General features: G+C 50.8%; 1 protein-coding gene across 1 annotated transcript in view; it reads right to left on the bottom strand.

Moving 5' to 3' along the window:
* The window catches only part of SEC14L5 (SEC14 like lipid binding 5), a 39,076-nt gene that overhangs the window by 4,321 nt on the left and 15,082 nt on the right, over positions 1-19,673 (bottom strand). Inside the window, exons 4-16 of the mRNA XM_066197635.1 lie at positions 14,971-15,120; positions 14,731-14,862; positions 12,479-12,607; positions 11,644-11,854; positions 9,857-9,969; positions 5,627-5,816; positions 5,232-5,320; positions 4,774-4,844; positions 3,976-4,147; positions 3,216-3,350; positions 2,740-2,877; positions 1,747-1,992; positions 716-894 (exon numbers count right to left, since the gene is read on the bottom strand). Coding sequence (XP_066053732.1) covers positions 716-894; positions 1,747-1,992; positions 2,740-2,877; positions 3,216-3,350; positions 3,976-4,147; positions 4,774-4,844; positions 5,232-5,320; positions 5,627-5,816; positions 9,857-9,969; positions 11,644-11,854; positions 12,479-12,607; positions 14,731-14,862; positions 14,971-15,120 — 1,955 coding nt within the window. The remainder of the gene's footprint in view (positions 1-715; positions 895-1,746; positions 1,993-2,739; positions 2,878-3,215; positions 3,351-3,975; positions 4,148-4,773; positions 4,845-5,231; positions 5,321-5,626; positions 5,817-9,856; positions 9,970-11,643; positions 11,855-12,478; positions 12,608-14,730; positions 14,863-14,970; positions 15,121-19,673) is intronic.

Genomic DNA, 19,673 nt, shown 5'->3' with positions numbered 1-19,673 from the left:
AGGAGAAAGGACTCCAAATGCAGTCTTGTGAACCCAAGGACTCCAGGCTGCTGAACACCAGAGTCCCAACTCAGCATCACTGCCAAAAGCAGGCTGGGCTCAGGAAGAGCCCCAAGGAACAAGCACGACTGGAGTGGGGCATTTCTGCTGCTCTGACCCCACAGGACCTGGCCAGGTCACACCTCAAACTCACCACCTTCAAGTCTGTTCTGCCCAATGCCTCCTCCAGCTCTAGGGAAGGGTCAAGGACTTGCACAGAGCTCAGATTGACAGGAGATGGGGAGGTGCTTCTGGCATTGAAGGAGGAAGCCAGGCACACCCTGCCAAGGCTGGCTGTTCATCTGTTCAGAAGTGCTCATCCTTCTCAAGTCCCAAACAAAATCATCTGGGAAATAGCCCAGCTGGTATTTAAATTACTCCAAAAGCAGCTTCTCTAAATATCCCCAACTAAAGATAAAACCCCTCCTGAGTCAAAAACCTCCTGCTTTTCAGGCAGCTGCAAGCAAGACCCAAAGCACAAACTCCACTGGTGGACACAGAGTCAAGGCAACTTGTAAACACCTACAGCACCAGAGGAGATGGGATGCACAAAATGCCACCAATACCACCAGTTTTGTGTCCATCCACTTGTCAGTGAAACACACCCCCTGTGGGAGTCTCTGTGTTTAACTCACACTCAGTGCACCTCGTAGTAAACCCCTTGTAAATGCCCTACCTGAAGTCCTTGGAGGCCAGCACCTCGTAGTAGTAGATGAGCTTGCACTTGTGGCTGGAGCCCTGCAGGGAGGCCAGGACATCGTCCACACGTGGGAGGCTGGAGCTGGAGCAGGGCAGAGGCCCGTGCATCCTCCACTGCAGGATGTAGAAGCCAGGCCAGCGTGTGACATGGGAGCCCTGCAGAGAGGGAGGGACAGCAGGTGACCACGGGGGTCTTGGGGAATGGCAGAATGACCCAGCACAGGTGTCATTCCTGAGACACAGCCATGTAGTACCAGTAGAAAAAAAAAATAAAAGCTTGTTTAGCTTACTTTCCATAAGAACTTTAGCTTGGAGTCTCTTTCCAATGACTCACTCCAAACTAGGATTTCCCACTTTCACAGGGTATCCAGAAAATGATCACAGGATGTTTTGGGTGGGAATGGACCTTAAAGCTCATCCCATTCCACTATCCCAGGTTGCTCCAAGGCCTGTCCAACCTGGCCTTGGACACTTCCAGGGATCCAGGGGCAGCCACAGCTTCTCTGGGCACCCTGTGCCAGGGCCTCCCCACCCTCCCAGGGAACAATTCCTCCCCAATATCCCATCTAACCCTGCTCTCTGCCAGTGGGAAGCCATTTCCCCTTGTCCCCAGTCCCTCTCCAGCTCTCCTGGAGCCCCTTTAGGCCCTGGAAGGGGCTCTGAGCTCTCCCTGGAGCCTTCTCTTCTCCAGGTGAGCACCCCCAGCTCTCCCAGCCTGGCTCCAGAGGGGCTCCAGCCCTTGGGGCATCTCCGTGGACTCCCCTGGACTCTCTCCAGCAGCTCCAGGTCCTGCTGCTGTTGGCCCCAGGGCTGGAGGCAGCTCTGCAGGTGGGGTCTCACCTGAGGGGGCAGAGGGGCAGAATCCCCCTTTCCTTGCTGTTGGGAATGAGCACAGCCCCCATTTCCAGCAGTACCTGATTTCCCACACCATCAATTTCCTCCCTACCACCTGATTAGTGTGGAGTTTGCAAGACTCTGAACCCACGGCAGAGCCCAAATCCCTCTGACCTGGATGCTCTCTCCTTCTCTGCAGACCAGAGGAGACTCCACCCGGCTGTAATCCACCCCCAGCACCCAGCTCTTGTCGATGAGCTGCACATTGTCCCCTGCAGCAGAGGGACTTGGTGATGTGGCTTCTTTGTGACTTGGCTCAGGAGCTCGTTTGGAGTGAAAGAGGCTGAACACCACATCTCCCTTCAGGATGTCAAAGTCCCAGGTGATGACGGATTCCCCTTCCAGGATCTCCACAAGTATCTAAGAAAGGAACAGAACAAGCCCCTTGCAGGCTCAGGAGCTCAGGTGGCAGCTGTGTGTTCTCCCCACTCTGGGGCAAACAGATTTGGCTCCACAATCCTTCAGCTGGCTGATGGTCTTGATTCCTGAGGGGGATACACACCAATTCCCACTCCCAACCCTATCACAGTACACCCACTCCAGTGTTTTTACCTTTTCTCCCCCTATCAGAGTTGCTTGTAAATGAGTTACTTGTTCTAGGAAAACCTCAGTGGAACCCAGGCATAAAGCAGGACACAGCAAAGAGCCAAATCAGAGTCACTCCCCATCAGAGGGGCCAGAAGACTGATTGGACACTTAATTGCTCTTTTTCGGGACATCCTGTTTGCTGGTGACTCCCATCAAGAAGTTCCCAGCACACACCTTCCTTTATCACCCCCATTACTGTCCCAGCTATCCTGCTGGGAATGGGAGCTGAAGAGCAGAAGGGAAACTGAGTGGCCTTTACTTCTCCCATGTGGAGGAGGAGGGAGAAGAGGAAGAGACTGGACCTTAGTCCAGAAAATCAGGTCATAGTAGAGATAAGAGACACTGCTGCTCAAAGTGCTGTTCTGAACTCCCACACTTCCAGCTGTTCCCTTCCAGGAACAGCAGCTGCTGCCGAGCCCTCTCCTGCTCCCTCTGTGGGAACCCTTGGCTGCTGCAGCCAGTCCCAGCAGAGGGGACATGTCCCTGTCCCAGCCCAGCACCTCAAGCTGTGCTCTGTACCTCGTGTGGGGCTCCTCTGAGGACACTTGCAGAGTGGTAGATGGTCTCTGTCCACAGCCGGATGTGATCCGAGTTCTCCGGCTCGTCCTCGGTTTGGTAAAGGGACTTGGGGACGAGTCCCCCCTCTGAGACCGTGCACTGCAATGGGCACACAGACAAACAGGGGGGTCAGGGTGCTCCAGAGTGAGCCAGGAACACCTGCTGTCACACAACTGCACAGTGGCTCTGAGTGCACTGGAACTGCCAAGGTTCATGTGAGCTCCCTGTAGAGAGCTGCCCTCTGAGCTCGCTCCAGGATCCGCAGGGCAGCACCACCACTGCAGGGGGCAGGCCCTGTGCCCAAATGGACTGTCCTGTGCCCAGAGCAGGGGCAGCACAGAGGCTTCACCCCTTCCAGAAGGCAGTGGAAGGCCAGGGTGATGAGGAAGGGGGAATCAGTTCCAGATTGCACCTGCACAAGAAGAAAGAAAACCCACCATGCACTCTCCTCCCAGGAAGTCTGGGATCACATCCTTGTCCACGTAGTCCACCAGCCCTCCCGAGCCCTGGTAGTTATTGCCACTGTAGATGAGGAACTTCTGCCGGGTGTTCTCATTGATGAAGGGACTGACCTGAAAGACAAAGGGCACACAGCTGTCACTGGGGGCAGCTGGAGACACTGTCGGAGTCATCTCACAACGATGCTGTGAGCTCTAGCCTGGAGCATCTCAGCACTGTGCAGAGTTTCACAGCTCTAAGGCACTGCCCAAAGAGAGGGATAACAAATGGAAAATGTTCTTTCTCGCTGTATCCTTATCTCACAACACTTTCTGCTTCATATACAGGAAGTCTGCAGTCACTGCCTCGCCTACACACCTCACAAGAAATGTAACAACCACGTTCTCACACTGCCAGAGCAGTGAGCAAGCACCAGGCAGAACCAGATTTATTATTTACTACTTAGTACCCTTCAGTGTCCTACAGCACGAGATTAAAAGGTCTTTCCCCATCTATATGAAAGCCCACCAAGTGTGGATGGAATGGGGAATTCTGATTCAGCTTTCTCATCCTGTCCTGGTGGATGGCAGTCACCAGAACCCAGTGAGCTACAGGAACCCCATGGCCTGGCTCTGCTGTGGCCTCTTCAGGAGCTGACCACAAGTTGCCTGGAGATTTTCCCTCCCTGCCTCTGCTGACGTAGCTATCTGTGAACCTGCACAAGTGCCAGTGATCCTGCAGAGCCCAGGTTTCACCCACCAGGGTCCAGAGCACGGGGAAGACCCGTGGTGCTCGCACAATCAGGAGCCTCCCCAGGGTCTCAGGGTAGTTGTCCTCCACCACCTCAATGATCCTGAGCAGGGCCTTCACCCCAGGCCGCCAGAGGTGCCTCATATTGAGCCCTTCCAAGTCCACCAGGCATGTCCAGGATCTAAAATAAACAGGCAGAAAAAGACCTGTCAGAACTTTGGAGCGTGGTGGCTGCTCACTTCAGGATCCACAGTAACCCCACAGCCCGTGCAGGATCCAGGGAAGCCAACAAGGGGCACGAGCAGTTCCAATAAAAGCAAAACTCCACTCAGGCAGCAGACACATGGATCCATGTGAGCTTGAGGTTACACAGACACCCAGCCCCAAGGGCAAGAATATCTGTCACTCTGGAAGAAGGTGAAGGTATGCAGGCCTATTGCTAAAAAGAATGTTAAAATGCACTTTAAATGAAGGTGGAAGCTGGAAGACAGGCTCCTGTATTAAAAAAAAAAAAAACAGATTTTCAAAGACGTGGATTAAAATCACCAAGACAGGAAGATTAAATTAATCTGAGATAGTATATGAAAATGATGTAAGGAAGGCTCAATACTTGCTCTCCAATGAAACTTCAGGATTTGTCTGCATTTAAGTCCAACTAATAAATTTACATATATCTGTGTTCCCCATACAGCCCGTAACACACACTGCTGTCTGCACTGTAACCCTAAGGACATCACCCCAAAGCTCAACATCCTTCACCATGGCAGGGAGAGGCTGCAAGGACTCAGGAAAACCAAATATACTCACGTGATGGGGCGGCCAAAGATGTTGGTGTTTTCCTCACATCTCTTCTGACCTTCCTCATTAATGGAGAGAACCTGGAATAAAAGACAGCACAGCCAGGGATTAGCCCCACTAGGGCTGAGTAACCAGGATGGCCTGGAGATCTTGTTTTAAAAAACACAGAAAGCAGAGGGCGGGGATGGATGGGATATTGGGAAGGAATGGTTCCCTGGGAGGGTGGGCAGGCCCTGGCACAGGGTGCCCAGAGAAGCTGTGGCTGCCCCTGGATCCCCGGCAGTGTCCAAGGCCAGGTTGGATGGGTTTGGAGCAGCCTGGGACAGTGGAAGGTGTCCCTGGCAGGGAGTGTGATGGGATGAGCCTTAAGGTCCCTTCCAACCCAAACCATTCCTGGATTCCTGATGCACCATGACAAGACTTCCCACCAGCCTGAGGGGAACAGGTGACACAGAGGCACAACTCACGTGTCGCAGCAGGGACTCCTCTCCCAGGGCCTTCACCAAGCCCTTGGTGTCCATCTGGCCAAGGCGGAGGATGTAGAGCGGCCGCCCATCTTCAAAACAAAGAGGGCAGCACTTTAGTCCCCCAGGCTATCACTCTCACACCTTTTTAAAAAGCCACATTAAATATTTGAAAAAGATGAAAATCCCTGCTAAAAGCAACCTTTTCAGAGAAATTGCTTTGCACTGACTGATCTGCCTGATCTGTGCAGAGGAAATACAATTCCAGGGAAGCAGAGTGGCTACTCACAGGCACTGAACCGCTTTGTTAACTTTAAAAATGTCAGTACAGCTTTCTTCAACCTCCCAGGGCACCGGTGAGGTGCCAGAACCAGCCTGTGCCAGGGGCAGCCCCTCACCTTTGTCCTGGTAGTGCCAGCCCCCGGTGTAGTACTCCTCCAGCAGGGCTGGGGGTCTCCAGGACTGCAGGATGAAATCCACCTGGTACTGCTTGCGCCAGGCCAGCGACTGGCACAGCATCTCCCGTGCTTTGTCGATGTTGAAGTCGCGGGCGCGCAGGAACCGCAGGATGTGTTCATCCTTGGGGATCTGCCAGAAGAGAAAGTCCCAGGATCAGGACTGGAATGTTCCATTTGACCTGCAGAGGAGGCTGCCCAGTCTACACCAGTTTTTAATCTCTTAAAACTAAGACAGCAAACATTGAACTCGCCTTCCACCTCCCTCCCTCTGTAGCTAACCCAGCTGGAAGCCGCAGAGGGTGCCAGGAGCGCAAAAGAAGGGACCAACTCACTGACTGTGGGAATCTCTTCCCCAGTGCAATTCCCAGGAGCCCCAGCAAACCCCAGGCTGGCTGATGTTTCCCTTGGCTCGTTATCCACATGGAAATACTGTGTGAAAGTCAGGGAGCCGCAAGTTCACCTGCCCAGGGGTAATCAGCTCAGGATGGCAACAGGTAACAACCAGCCACAGGTAACACGTGGATCACACCAGGCACTGGAGGACAATCACAACTGTGCAGTCTGAATGACGCCACCAGTACCAATTCCAGCTCTTGTGCAGGCCCTGCTGCTGGTGTTTGAACAGGAAAGCTGTTGAGTGCTTCCAAAGGCTTCCCTGCCCCACCACATCACAATAACTCTTGACTCAAATCAACCAAAACTACAACACACCCTCTCCTGATCACTCACCCCAGCACTAGCAGTATCCTAACATCACAGGCACAAAAGCTTTCCAAAGCAAGTCTGCAGAATGGTTTCCTTCCATTCCTTCCAGATCCTTCTAGATCTGCCATATTCTCTTTAGCTGAAGAGTCAAAGCAAGCTTGCCAGGAATGCCAAGTAACAGGAATTAACAATGAACCTGACAGATTCCACAGAAGTGCCAAATCTGACTAAGAGCCTGTCAGCTGCAAATCCAACTGGATTAATGCTGCATTCCCAGTCCCTCACTCCAACTTCCCCTAAAGTGCTTGGCCTCATTCTCTACAAGTTTCCATAAAAATCCCAGCTCTGTGGAGCAGGGATTGTCTCTTCCAGAGCACCCATATGGTGCTAGCACAACCCAAGCCCTCCCAGCCCTGCTGGGACACAAACCCCAGCGTTCAGGAGTCAAAGCTCCTTTGTCTGTCCACTGCCATGCTCAGGGAAACAGAAAGCTGGGTAGAAAGAAAGGCTGGCAGCTGTGTCAGGAGGGAGCAAGCTCAGATTCACAAGCAAGAGATGGTAAGAACTGACTCACCTAAAGAAGGGGCAGAGCTCAGGCAGCCTAAACCAATCCTAAAGCATGTTAGGAGCAGGGGGGAGATTAACACTGGTTCTAAAACTTTCATCTGTGTGTCCTGCAAAGGAGAGTGCAGCCATCCTAAAGATGATCTCGTGAGTATTTAGAGGAATTCAGGATCACAGCAAGTTTAAAGCCAGCAGAGTGTTCATCAGATTGATTCAGGTTTGTGTTCCTGCTGCTCAGAGGCAGCCCTCATTCATCAGACCCAGCCCAGACACCCACAAGAGCCCCTGATCTCTGCAGGAGAGGGGAGATGGCTGATGGAAGGTTTGACACTTTTCACGTTTCAAACCTCCCCTGTGCACGGCTCCAGGCAAGAGGCAAATCCAACACTTCCGTTTGGACCAAAGGCAGGAAGCTCCAGGAAGACTTATTCCACAGTGGAATTAGTCTTTTATCCTTGTCCAAGCAAAGCAGTAACTCCCACATGCAAGAAAACGAAGGTTTAATTTCAGTCTGCTTTTGTATTCACTGGTGAAACTGCTGCATTCTCCTGCATGGTGCAAAGCCTTGAACAGAGCTTTAAGTTGCTGCAATTTTAACACCATTTGCAGTTTGTTCCTTCAGCTCCTCAGATTTTTTTAAGCAACAACATATCTGATTGTTAAGGTAATGTCTGCTTTGGAAGGAACAGGGAAGAGATAGTGAAATAGGACAGAGGACAAAAATAAGAAGGGCCATTTTCCAAGAAGCAGGAGATCTATTTTTTGATAATTTCTGACAGAGAAATAAGGCCATCCCTGCTCCGAATTAAAAGAACAGATTGTCACAGCAAGGTAAGAGCCTCCCCAGGGAAAACCTCAGCCTCGCAGGATAAGCTCCTGATTTTGGCCTGCTCTGTCAGGGAATCAGGAGGAACAAACAGCCCAGCACCAGGGGGTTCAAGATGAAGTTTCAGTAGCCAGCACCTCCCTTCCTGTGTGCCTAATGTCCTCCTGGGGACAAGGCCCACCAGGGACACCCAAAGGCCTTGAGGCAGCTCCCCCTGTCCCTGGAGCTCAGGATTCAGCTACACCACCCCCTGGCTGGCTGGGAGCCCAGCCCCAGCTCTTTCCTCACAGGCAGGGTGTCACAGTGACACCAGAGCAGCTGCCAGGGAGGTGTCACAGCCCTTCAAGGGGCCCTTTGCTACATCAGGTGTGTATATATCATACATACATTCTTGTAGTCTTTACCTGCCTCCAGCAGCCATCACCTTTCTGGTCCAAGTTATCCAACCTGTTGTTGATGTCACTGCGCACCAGTAGCCTTGGCCATCTTTGGCAGATATTTGGTGGTGGGTATTTATCAGCTCTTACAACTCCAACAGCACTGTTGGTGTCTGGAGCTTATCAGCTGCTGGGAGCCTCTCAACACTGCCCCAACACCTCCTGTTCTCCTCAGACTGAGGTTTTATGGGAGCTGTTTCTCCATCCACATTCCTGGGTACCAACAAAACCCACGTGCCTGCTCACACACAAGGGAACTTCAGGAGTTCAACAGCAGCAGAACAATAGCACTGTATCTTTCTTACATTGTATTTCTAGAGAGGTGATTCACATTCACTTTTCCAAGAAAAAACAGCATTCTACATCATGTTCAGACTCCCTGGACTCAGATGAGACAAGCTCAGCTCTGAGACATACAGTACAGCATGCAGGACTGGCAAAGCTCCTTGTAAACAGCAGTCTCCTTGGGAAAGGCCAGGTAAAGAAAAAAGAATGAAAATCTTCCCAAACCCAGGAATGCAGAGTACCTCACCTAACCCATCCTGACTGACTGAGCTGATTCCTTCTAAGCCAGGAAGCTTTTACTGTTGAAACCTCACCCAGCTATTCTCTGCTTCCAAGGGGGATCACTTGCTCCTCTTCCTAAGCACGCTCTATCTACTCAGCCCACCCAACTACTCTCTCTGGTGCTATCCTTGGTCCTTCTTTCCTTCCCTCCTAATCCCCCTTCATCAGGAAATCTGGAGTTAAACCCCTCTTGAGGCATTCAAGCTGCTCCAGACCCTTTCTTTTCCCAGCCACATACCAGTTACCCTGCTGGTCTGACAGAGACTTTCCTTTAACCAAAAGGAGGCCAGGTAGGTTCTGGACATTCCAGCCGAGCAGAGACACGCCTGTCCCTCAGTGCCTGTGCTGCTTCTCAGGGAAAAATCAGAGAACCACAGAATTTCCTTGAGCAGGAAGGGACCCACAGGGACCATCCAGTCCAACCCCTGGCCCTGCACAGACATCCCAACAATCCCATACTGTGCATCCCTGGCAGCGCTGTCCAAACACTCCTGGAGCTCTGGCAGCCTTGGGCCCGTGCCCATTCCCTGGGGAGCCTGGGCAGTGCCCAGCACCCTCTGGGGGAAGAATCTTTTCTTGATTTCCAGCCTAAACCTCCCCTGGCACAGCTGCAGACATTTCCTGTCCCTGTCACACAATCAGAGATCAGAGCTGTCCCTTCACTGCCCCTCAGGATGAAGCTGCAGCCCCAGTGAGCTCTGTGCTCCATCTCCTCTTCTCCAGCTGAACAAACCAAGTGCCCTCAGCTGCCCCTCCTATGGCTTCCCCTCGAGACCCTTCCCCATCCTCATGTCCCTCCTTTGGACACCTTCTGACAGCTTTAGATCCTTCTGATATCCTGGTGTCCAGGATGAGAGGTGAGGCCACTCTGGCACAGAGCAGAGGAGGACACATTGACCCTCTGGGCCACCAGGGCTGACTCATGTTCAGCTCAACATCGACCAGGAGCCCCCGGTCCCTTCCTGTGGTGTCACACTCCAGCCTCTCCTGCCCCAGTGTGTTTGTGCACCCAGGGTTTCCCATCCCAGCTGGGGATTCCCCCGGAGGCCCCTCTGTGCCTGCCCCACCCACCTTTCCCTTGTGAGTCTCCTGGAGCCACTGGCGCAGGCGGATCAGGCAGCTCTCCTGCATCGGGGTCAGCTGGCCCAGGTAGCGCTCGATGTAATCAGCATCCAGTTTGTCAGCTGGAGGGAGGAAACAACAACTCAGAGCAGGCTGGCACAGCCAGGAGGGACATGAGCAGTTATGTCTACACATTGGGTTCCCTATGGCTTACACGGGATTTGCTCTGAAGCCTCTCTCCAGCAGCCTGAGGGAGTGAGGGAGGAAGGGAAGGGAGGGAGGGATGGAGGGACACTGTCCTGGTGACTGGGGCAAGACAGCCACAGGCAGCACGTGCTGGATCACAGCTGGATCACTCCTTCTGTCTCTGGGAACACCAATATTCCATTCAGCCCTGAACTGCTCCAGCAGGAGCTTTAAAAGGTCTATCATGAGCTCTGGCACTCAGCTCACCAACTGCTCCAAGACCTGGGCACTTCCATCTCCACATGCCCCAATCTCATGCACCACGGCAGTGACAAGTGGCTTGCTGGAAAACCAAGTCATGATTCTGCCCAGGGACACCAGAGACAAAGGGAGAAGAACAGCGCATTCCTGACAGCTAGGGAGGCTTTTGGCAGGAGGAGAAATCCTGTGCACACCAAGCAGCTGAAGGCTCCTCCAGCTCAGAGACAAAGGACAAGGGGTTGGTGACTGCCAGCACCGAGGGACACAGGGATGTGCCAGCACCGAGGGACACGGGGATGTGTCACCCAGGGCTGGCAGCTGCCAGCCAGCAGAACCAGCCCAGGCAGCAGCGGGGGTGGAAGACACAGGGAGCAGGGCTGGGGACACCTCAGAGCTGGATCCCTGTCAGGCACAAGGTTCTCAGTAGGTGCCATCACCTACAGAAGGAGGCCTGGACAGCCACAGGATAAGCAGGATAACACAGAAATTGCATTTGGAAGTGAGACATCCCATGGAAAACCCAGAGCTAGCAAGGTGGGGAGCAGGCCCAGGGAAGCTAATCCTGTCCTGAACAGGAATACGGGCAGAAAAATAAGGGCTACTCTCCTCCTCTGCTAGATGGGACTCACCACTCTGAGGTCAACGTTAATCTGAAACATTTCTCCTAATCAGCTTCCCTGTGGATTCCCATCTTTTTCCACAACAGCTCACAGAGAATGTCAGGTGAGAGCAGAACTACTGATATTTCCAAATTCCAAGCTTTTTCCCTAGTTACACTCAGCAAAACAAGTGCTGCCTTTCTTTCTCAGGAATGACAACAACTGTGTCTATTACAACAGCTCTGGATTCAAAGGTCCCTCCTATTCCTTTTTGCCAGAGAAGTATTTTATTTAGTCTAGAAAATACCACCAGACCAACACACGGAAAGATTAAGTTTGATTCAGGCATTTTGTGGGAAAAATGCATTAGGAGACATTCCTCAAGTTTGTCTTGGCCTGATACAGGGTCTAAAACCATCCGAACCCGTCCCCAAGAATATTAATTTTGGTACAGATAAAATATTTAATGCCAGCATACTGAAGACACTTTCTCCAGTTTAAAGTATAAAATACCTTAAAGGGCTGATCAAACCTAATTTTTTCCTAAGCTCCAAAACATACTGCCTGCACAGCTTCTTTGTTTTAGGGAAAAAAAATAAAAGTTCCATTGTTTATTTTTCTTGAAAAAAGAAAACAGCTTTCCCTCCTCCTCCCCCACACTCCAGATGAAAAACCTGATGCTGAGAGAAATGAAAACAAGCTCCTTGGTCAGCGGTACTGACTGAGTGCTGCTGCCTGGGCAGTGCCTACCGTCAGGGCTGGCAGGCTCTGGGGCAGGGCAGGGGCCAGCAGCCGGCTCCCTGCTGGTGCCTGCAGCCCCAGAATCCAGCAGGACGTCACCAGGGGCCCGGCCCACAGCCGGGGCTCGCTCATCCTTGGCCGCGGGAGGGCTCCAGCGAGGGATGAACGTGATCCCTTGGGAGATCAGCTCCTTCAGGTAGTGCTCAATCACCTCCTTGCCCTGAAGGGGAAAACTCTCATTAGGAGAAAGCCTCCTCCAGTGCCAGCAAGGCACAGGAGTTTCCTCAGGACAGATGATTAATGCTGCTAAGGACAAACAGAGGGGAAATCTCTCTTTCCATCCCCATGATCCTGTCAAAAAAAACCTCCAGTATGAAAGCCCCCTGTGAATGATGAATTACAATAATGGCCAGGCAAATCCCAGTCTGTGGATGCAGCTGCCTTTCTAACACTTTCACCCCATCCTCCTGCTCCCAAACCCAATTAGCTGCCCTCTTCCTCTGCAGCCTAGAGCCACTGACCCAAGCCAAGCTCTGGAGACACAGGGGGTGATTTTCACCCAGAACTTTCCCTTTCTGCACAACAAGAGTGTCCTCAGTGTCCGAGGAGCCCAGCACCCACAGCACCCACAGCCACCCTCCTCTGGCACAGCTGCTCCATCGCTGCACAGACACATTCCAGCCAGCACATCGGTCTGTGCTCTTTGCACACTGCCTCTGCCTTCCTTTGCCCAGCTAAGGGGCTTCAGAGCCACAAGCAAGGGCACAAAACTACACTGGGTCTGCTTACAGAACGGCACACAGAGGAGCTGGGGTGCTCTGGCAGACGGGGAAGCCCACCTTACCCGTTTGATGTTGGAGGTGTACTGCTTCATGGCAATTTTTTCCACGGTGCTCTCAAAGCCGAAGAAGGATTTGATGTCCAGAGAGGCTGACTGCTCAAAGCACGTCCACTCCTCGTTCTCAGGGTGAACCTGCAGCCAGAGGGACACACAGGAGGGATGGGGGCGGGTGGCTCATGGCCCTGGCACCACACTGGCTGTTTAACCTCCACAGCTACAGAGAGGGGGCAGAGGAGGCACTGCCAGACCTGGATTGACCAGCCAGGCTCATTCCCGTTGTGAGAACCCATCCTGAACTGGACATCCAGACTTTTGCTAACCCAACATTCCTCACATGCACAAGGAAATGGAGATATGAACCCATCCCTGCCCCAGCAGACCTGAACTGTAGTAGCAAAAGCTGCACAAAAATAGCAGTGGAACTGCCCACTTCAAACCATTATGACAAGGTCTCTTTAGGCAAAGACAGGGATGGCCTTGTGGAACCTGCAATTAAAACTCCTACACCTCCAAAAAAGAAAAATGCAAACGAGGTTTTTTTTTTAGTTTTGGATGGGAGACTCAGCCACTAATACCAGCCTTCTCCCCAAAACACTGGGGACATGGCAGAGCAGGGAGTTTCCCCACTCTTCAGCTCAACACACACCTTTCCCTCATCTCCCCTCTGTTGCTCTACATTTGGGAGAATCTTTTCCTCTTTTTAACTTAACCCTTTCCTGAGAAGGCTCTGCCTTCTCTCTGCAGGTGCTGCTGCTCACAGACTGACAGGAAAGAAAAACAACTCCAGCCCCCACACAAAGATACCATAAAAGACAAATTCCCTGGGGAGATATTAAGTAACTGCAGGAGCAGGATCACATTTCTCCAAGTTGCCTCAGAGAACACTGCAGAAACGGAAAGATGAGAATAAACCTGCTTCCGGTACACTCTGGCAGGGAAAAGGGAACTGTAAAAATAGAGCAGGGAACCATCTTGAGGATGCAACCAGCAGCTCCCACCCTGTTCCCCTCAAAACCCAAATGCTGACGTTTCCTTCCTAAGGACACAGCCAAAATCAGCAAGTGTAACAATCTCAGAGTTGACCTGGGAGCATTTCGGACCTGTCAGTGCCTTTGACAATGACAGAAGTTTGATTTACAGCAGTTTTTAGGAAGTCTCATGCAGTTGCCAAGGGATCTCTTGCTCAGGAACACCCTCACCATCCAAAAGGTTCACAGCTTTTCCATTCCGCCTCTTGCCTGAAGCTCCTTAAAGCCTGCTTACTCCCAAGAAGCTGAGCTGCTGTCCAGTTGCCAAAAGAGCAGGTAAGTAACAGGATCTGGACATTTGTGTAAGGAACAACAAGCAGGATCTGATTGCTGCCAGAAACAGCTGAGGCTATTTGATGGTGACTGGGCCCTCAGAGCACCATTCCAGTGAAACAGCACAGAATGAGCCACAAAGGGAGACAGCCCAGGCCACAAATAAGGCTCAAGTCCTTTCTCCAAATCTTTAGAACATAAAAATAACAACAAACAAGACGCTAAAACTTTCACTTATTTGTGGGCAAAATTAATTGCCAGACTTCACTCAGGTCCTTGTAATAATGAATAGTAAGGGTTTAACTCTAGATATCCAGATTTATAGACATGCCCAAGCTCCAGATGTTTTTGTTAGCCTGAGTTTCAATCAAAAAGAAACTGAGGGAATACCAGCAGTTCTGGAACACTAATTCTGTTTTCCACTTTCACTCCAAGCAGGGAATCACAATCAACCTGAAGAAGTTTCTCAAGCCCTATGAAATCACAGGAACAGTTTCAAGGGATGCACAGAAACACTAGGGTGGAAGAGACAACTTTAAGATCATTGAGACCTTCAAAGGCCATCTTGTTCCACCCCCTGCCATGGGCAGGGACACCTCCCACTAACCCAGGTGGCTCCATAACCCATCCAACCTGGCCTTGGACACTTCCAGAGATCCAGGGGCAGCCACAGCTTCTCTGGGCACCCTGTGCCAGGGGCTCACCACCCTCTCAGGGAACAATTCCTTCCTAATGTCCAGTTTATCCATGGGAAGCCATTCCTCCTTGTCTTGTCTCTCCAGGCCCTTCTTCCAAAACAACCGAACAAGCCCAGACCCAGGACCCAACAGAGTCTCTAATCACAGCCCAGGGCTTGCAGGGGTGCTCAAACCCATCCAGGCACCTTCACCCCGAGTGTGTGTGCACAGTTTCCCCCCTCCCAGCAGAGACAGGCCCAGCAGAGCTCTCTCTCACTGAGTAGCTGCAGGTCTCCCTGACCACCACACGGTTGGCAAAGGTCTCGTTGTGGGCTTCGATGCGGAGTGTTCTCTCTCTCCAGTTCACTGTGTTCTTCTGGATGAAGAAGACATACTCTACCCCTGCAATCTGAAGAGGAGGGGGAAACACAGAGAGAAAAGAGAAACTTTAGGAGCCTTTATCTATCTGAGCTAGCCAACAAAATCCAGGCCTCTCTGCTCCCAAGGTTCCACCTGCCTTCTTCAGCAGCCTGGGAGCATCCACATTCAGCTTGCAGCTCCGCTCAATGACATGGATGGCTCCATCCTCACTCTTGGATTCATGCAGGATTTCACTCCCCAGGAAGACTGGGATCTCTGGGCATGTAGGAAAGCGCTTCTCGTAGGCCTAGAAGGGAAAATAAAGTAAAATTCAACTTCTGGGTAAATCAATTTTAACTCTTTCTGAATTAATTCATTCCCTTACAGTGAAAGTCCAATAAAACAGAGGCCCCTGAACCCCTGAGCTGGCCCCAATTTCCTCAGAGGTGAAGTTAAAGCAGAGTAGGTATGAGCAGGGATGGCACCATCTCAGTCACCAGCCAAGCATGTCCTGACATGACTTTTCCTTCACACAGGAAGTAGAAACAGAATCCTGTTGTTGAAGAATACTAGGAAGGGAATCATCACTTCAACATCAGGAAGCTCCTAACTAGCAAAAGCAAACACAGCTCTGCTGATTTCTGCTGGCTTAAGACTTGAATTTTATAATCTCTGGGTCACTGCTGTCTGTATGAAGCCTTAAAACACGATGTGTCAAACAGTTCTTGTTGCCCTAAACTATCAAGGGTAAGACCACCAGGTATTGGCTACTGACTTTGCCTCAATTTATCCATTTCTAAAACAACTCTGTCCTGGCTCTGAAATCTTCCCTGTTCTAATTAGCACAGTCCTCTGAAAAGCCCTTTCTCCAAAGCTTCTTTAGCAGCTCCAGTGGAAATCCAGTCTTCCCTGGCACTTGCAGTGAAGTTAACTTGCATAAACAGCACCTACTGCAGCTGCTCCTTCCTTAACTTCTTAAGCTCTTACTATACTCCAAGATGTTTGCAGGATGGAATGTTTTCCTTGGATTTCTGAAAAACCTCTTGCATGTTGTGTAGCTGCTGCAAATATGTGGTAGCTGCACAAGCTGCCCAGAATTCCACTGCAGCTGTTCCAGGAACAGAACCTGTGCTCCCCTTCCACCGGACTCTCACAGCTCCACATTTCCACCGTAAGATGTTTTTGCTGTCGTTCCAAGGCAATTCCTCTAGGAACTGCTGTCATCTTCCCATCTTCCAGAAGACACCACCGTTTTATACAGTACAGAAAAATAATAATATTCATTAATTCTCTGCCCCAAAAGCAAACATTGATGCGCTGATGCTAGAGCTGGGCTGGGCTGTCAGCTCCCCGTTAGCACAGCAATGCAAAGCTTGGATGCCCCTGCACAGATTCATGTCCCCTGCTCCCAAAATAGCCCAGGCACTTAAGGACACATTCCATATCTCCTGCTCCCGGACCTCTGGATGGGAAAGCAGTTATTTCAGATTATCGTGTTGCTCCAGCACCAGGAGGGAAGTGCAGGCAGCTGCCAGCTGGAGTCCTGGCCAGAACAAAGCACGCAGGTTTGAAACCCTGCTCTCTCAGTCTCTCAGCAACATCCTGCTTGCTTTGCCACACTCGTCAGAGAACTTTTCCCGTGTTCTTCTACCTGTGCTTTTCACTCCTCATCACAGGAATAAACAAAACCAGTTCAGATAAATCCAAAATCCCCATGGTAAGTGACTGCTTCCAACACAGATCCACCTGGCTCTAGCCAAGAGAAGCACACTCACTGCTTTAAGCAGCTTTATTTGTTAGAATGGGAGTTCACAGATCTGTGTCAGGCATTGCCACGGGACACTCCCAGACATCCTCTCCTGGTGCCCTTTGCTCCGGGGCCACCTGGGCAGGAGGGCAGCACACCTCAGTACCTGCTCTCTTCCCTGCATTTGCCAGCCCATTCATCTGCTCAGGCAGTCAACCCTTCCTATTTGTGCTTCCATCTGCCCTCTCCCAACCCTCCAGACTCCAAGCCACCATCCAGGGCTATCCTGAGGCCAAAGCCTTCACCTTGCTGGTCTCTTCTGTTCCAGCACATACAAAATGTGCTCTTCCGGCCGCCCATTCTAAGTTACTGGACTGCCAAGTGGTTGGACAGTGCATGCTGAGAGCACTCTCAGAGGCCACTGGGATGCCAGAACATTGAGCAGCTGTTTTTGAGCAGTTTGCCCCATATGACTCCATACATGTGTCCTTAACACACTTGAAAGAAGAGTCACTGAAAGCCCTTCCCTGAGAGAAAGCTGCCCCAAGGCAGCTCCACAGCAAGAGGGGACAGTTTGATAGGACAATGGGAAAGAACCTTAAACTAAATGAGGACACACTCAAATCAGATGGTAGGAAGCGGTTGTTCCCTGTGAGGGTGGGGAGGCCCTGGCACAGGGTGCCCAGAGCAGCTGTGGCTGCCCCTGGATCCATGGAAGCGTCCAAGGCCAGGCTGGATGGGGTTTGGAGCAGCCTGGGACAGTGGAAGGTGTCCCTGCCCATGACAGGAGGGTGGGACTGGATGGGCTTTTAAGGTCTCTTCCCACCCAAATTATTCTGTGATTCTGCTCTTTCAGGGGTGCAGCTGTGCCAGGAACATTTGAAGGAGTTTCCAGACAAAAAAGAGCTGTTCTAGTGAGACCAGGACCCTCCAAAGGCATCACTTGAATAGCTTCACCTGTGAGTGCCCCCTCACCACGGAGAGACCACAAGAGCCACCAACCAGCCCTCAATCCAGCTGCCTGTGGCTCCCATCTGAAGGTAAAGCACAGGAGCTCAACTCCCAGCTCCTTCTTTCTCCACTAAGTATGGACTTGATCCAGCTGGAAACAGGCTTCCTATTAAACTGTCACTAGATCCAGCAAAACTGAGACCAGGACTAAGAGCGCAGCCACTTTTTCAGTCAGCTAAACAACATCTGGAGCAGGAAGAGAGGCCAGGGCAGAGGCACATGGCAGTGCACAGCCTGGTGACATAACTGTGACACGAGCCCAAACACATTGCCTAAATAGGGGGAACATTGCCATATTTGAGAAAGAATCCATATCCACATCGATATTAAGTCCTTTGCTAATCTTCTTTGCACAACAGCTCTAAAAATACAGCAGGGAAGATGCCTGAGATCACATGAAGGACAGCTGAAGCCCCACGCTGCAGTCACAGCAAAGCTGTTCCTGGAGCACTTTCCATCCCTGCAGACTGAGCTGAGCAGGAGAGCAGCTCATTTCTGCACCCAGCATCCTCTTATCAAAATCATCATCTCTATGCAACAGCCCAGTGCTGCTCCAACAGGGAAACCGAGGAGGTTATAAAGACAGAGAAATACTTAATTTTTTCAAGCCATCACAAGGCTTGTTGTGTCTCCTTCTCTGGGATTCTGCAGACTTCAGGGTGGACAACAGAATATCCCAGAGAAATTAAAGGCACAGAGTACTTAGTATTAGTTGTTTTAATGCTTTGGCTGCTTGCACTTGCTCTTTCAGCTCCTTCCTGCAGGAACTCTGCACTGAGCAGAATACAGGAACTAGGATTTGTTTCTCCCTTCTGTGCCGCTCCTTTCCCAGAAGGAACAACAGCAATGTTGTGCCAGCACTGGGTGTTAAAGCTCTACTGTGGGTCTGCACTTGGGACAGACACTAGGATGGCTAAAGTCTCCAACATGATCATATATATATATATATATATAAATAAATAAAATTCAGGGTGCCATGAAGCCACTCCCTCCCTTTCTCTAAACCCCACTGCGATTGAAACCTCATACCCAAACCAACCATTCCACAAGAGGAGCTGGCTCAGCCCACCAGCGTCCTTCCCTAAATCAAGTTGGTTTTCCCCAGATTTCTGACATAGGAATTGGTGCAAAAATCAGTGCTTTTGTTGTAGTGGACTGTGACCAACAGTTCAAAGAGTCATTTAAATCTCTGCAGTCCTGAAACCAAAATTACACATTAAATTTCACAGGAGGGCTGAGTGAAGACAGAGAGACCTGGAATCTGTTTGAACTCATGGAGATCTTTTGCTTGGAACTATAACCAATTATTTTTGGGTGCATCTAAATGCTTAAAAAAAAAAAAAAGCTTTTATATACAGTTCACTGGAATTAAAAAATTCAACAAAGAAGAAATTAAATGAAAAAACCCATACAAGTGAAACAATTCCTAGCTGAAAAGTTAAAACATGCTGGAAAGTCAAAGTTCTCAAAGGTTCAACAGTGTCAGATTTTCCTATCCCACTGAAGGGAGCCTAAACTAGGATAAGGATATTTCCATCTGGTTACAGTGACCTCTGCATCCCAACAAAGACCCCTTAGTGCCACTGAAGCTGACAAATGATTAATTACAAGGAGCAATCATTAACAGTGATTCACAGGCTGACGGTGAAATCAGCCGAGTGCTCTGAGCAAGCTTCTGCCCTGGGATCTCCTGGGAAATGCATCCAAGTGGTTTTACCTGGTCTGGTAAATATCCATCCCAAACGGATTATGGGACCAACACTGAACGGTGAAAATCAGCTTGTGAGAAGAGAGCTTGAGAACCATGAAAGAAGCCATGCTTGGAAGTGTTCTAAACTGTTGGCTAAATACTCAGTAACCAGTACAAACCCCACATCTGTGAGAGGAGAGTACTCCAAAGGTCAGCCAGATGCCAAACAAGAAAAAATTATACAAAACTACAAGTGTCAAACCCCAAAAGTGACATTCTAAAGCCTCACAGCCACAGAGAAAAGAGGAAACTACCTTCTTCTACATCCCCCTTCTCCACCTGCTCAGGCCCTTCCCCTGCAGAGCAGAGGCCCTCTGCAAGTCCTGCACATTCCCAGCTCCAGGGTATCAGA

The sequence above is a fragment of the Chamaea fasciata genome, unplaced genomic scaffold (genome assembly GCF_029207755.1).
Source record: "Chamaea fasciata isolate MVZ Bird 193981 ecotype frontalis unplaced genomic scaffold, bChaFas1.0.hap1 SCAF_16, whole genome shotgun sequence".
Classification (NCBI taxonomy): domain Eukaryota; kingdom Metazoa; phylum Chordata; class Aves; order Passeriformes; family Sylviidae; genus Chamaea; species Chamaea fasciata.
The sequence above is the reverse complement of the archived record's forward strand: the minus strand, read 5'-3'. Positions and strand labels throughout refer to the sequence as shown.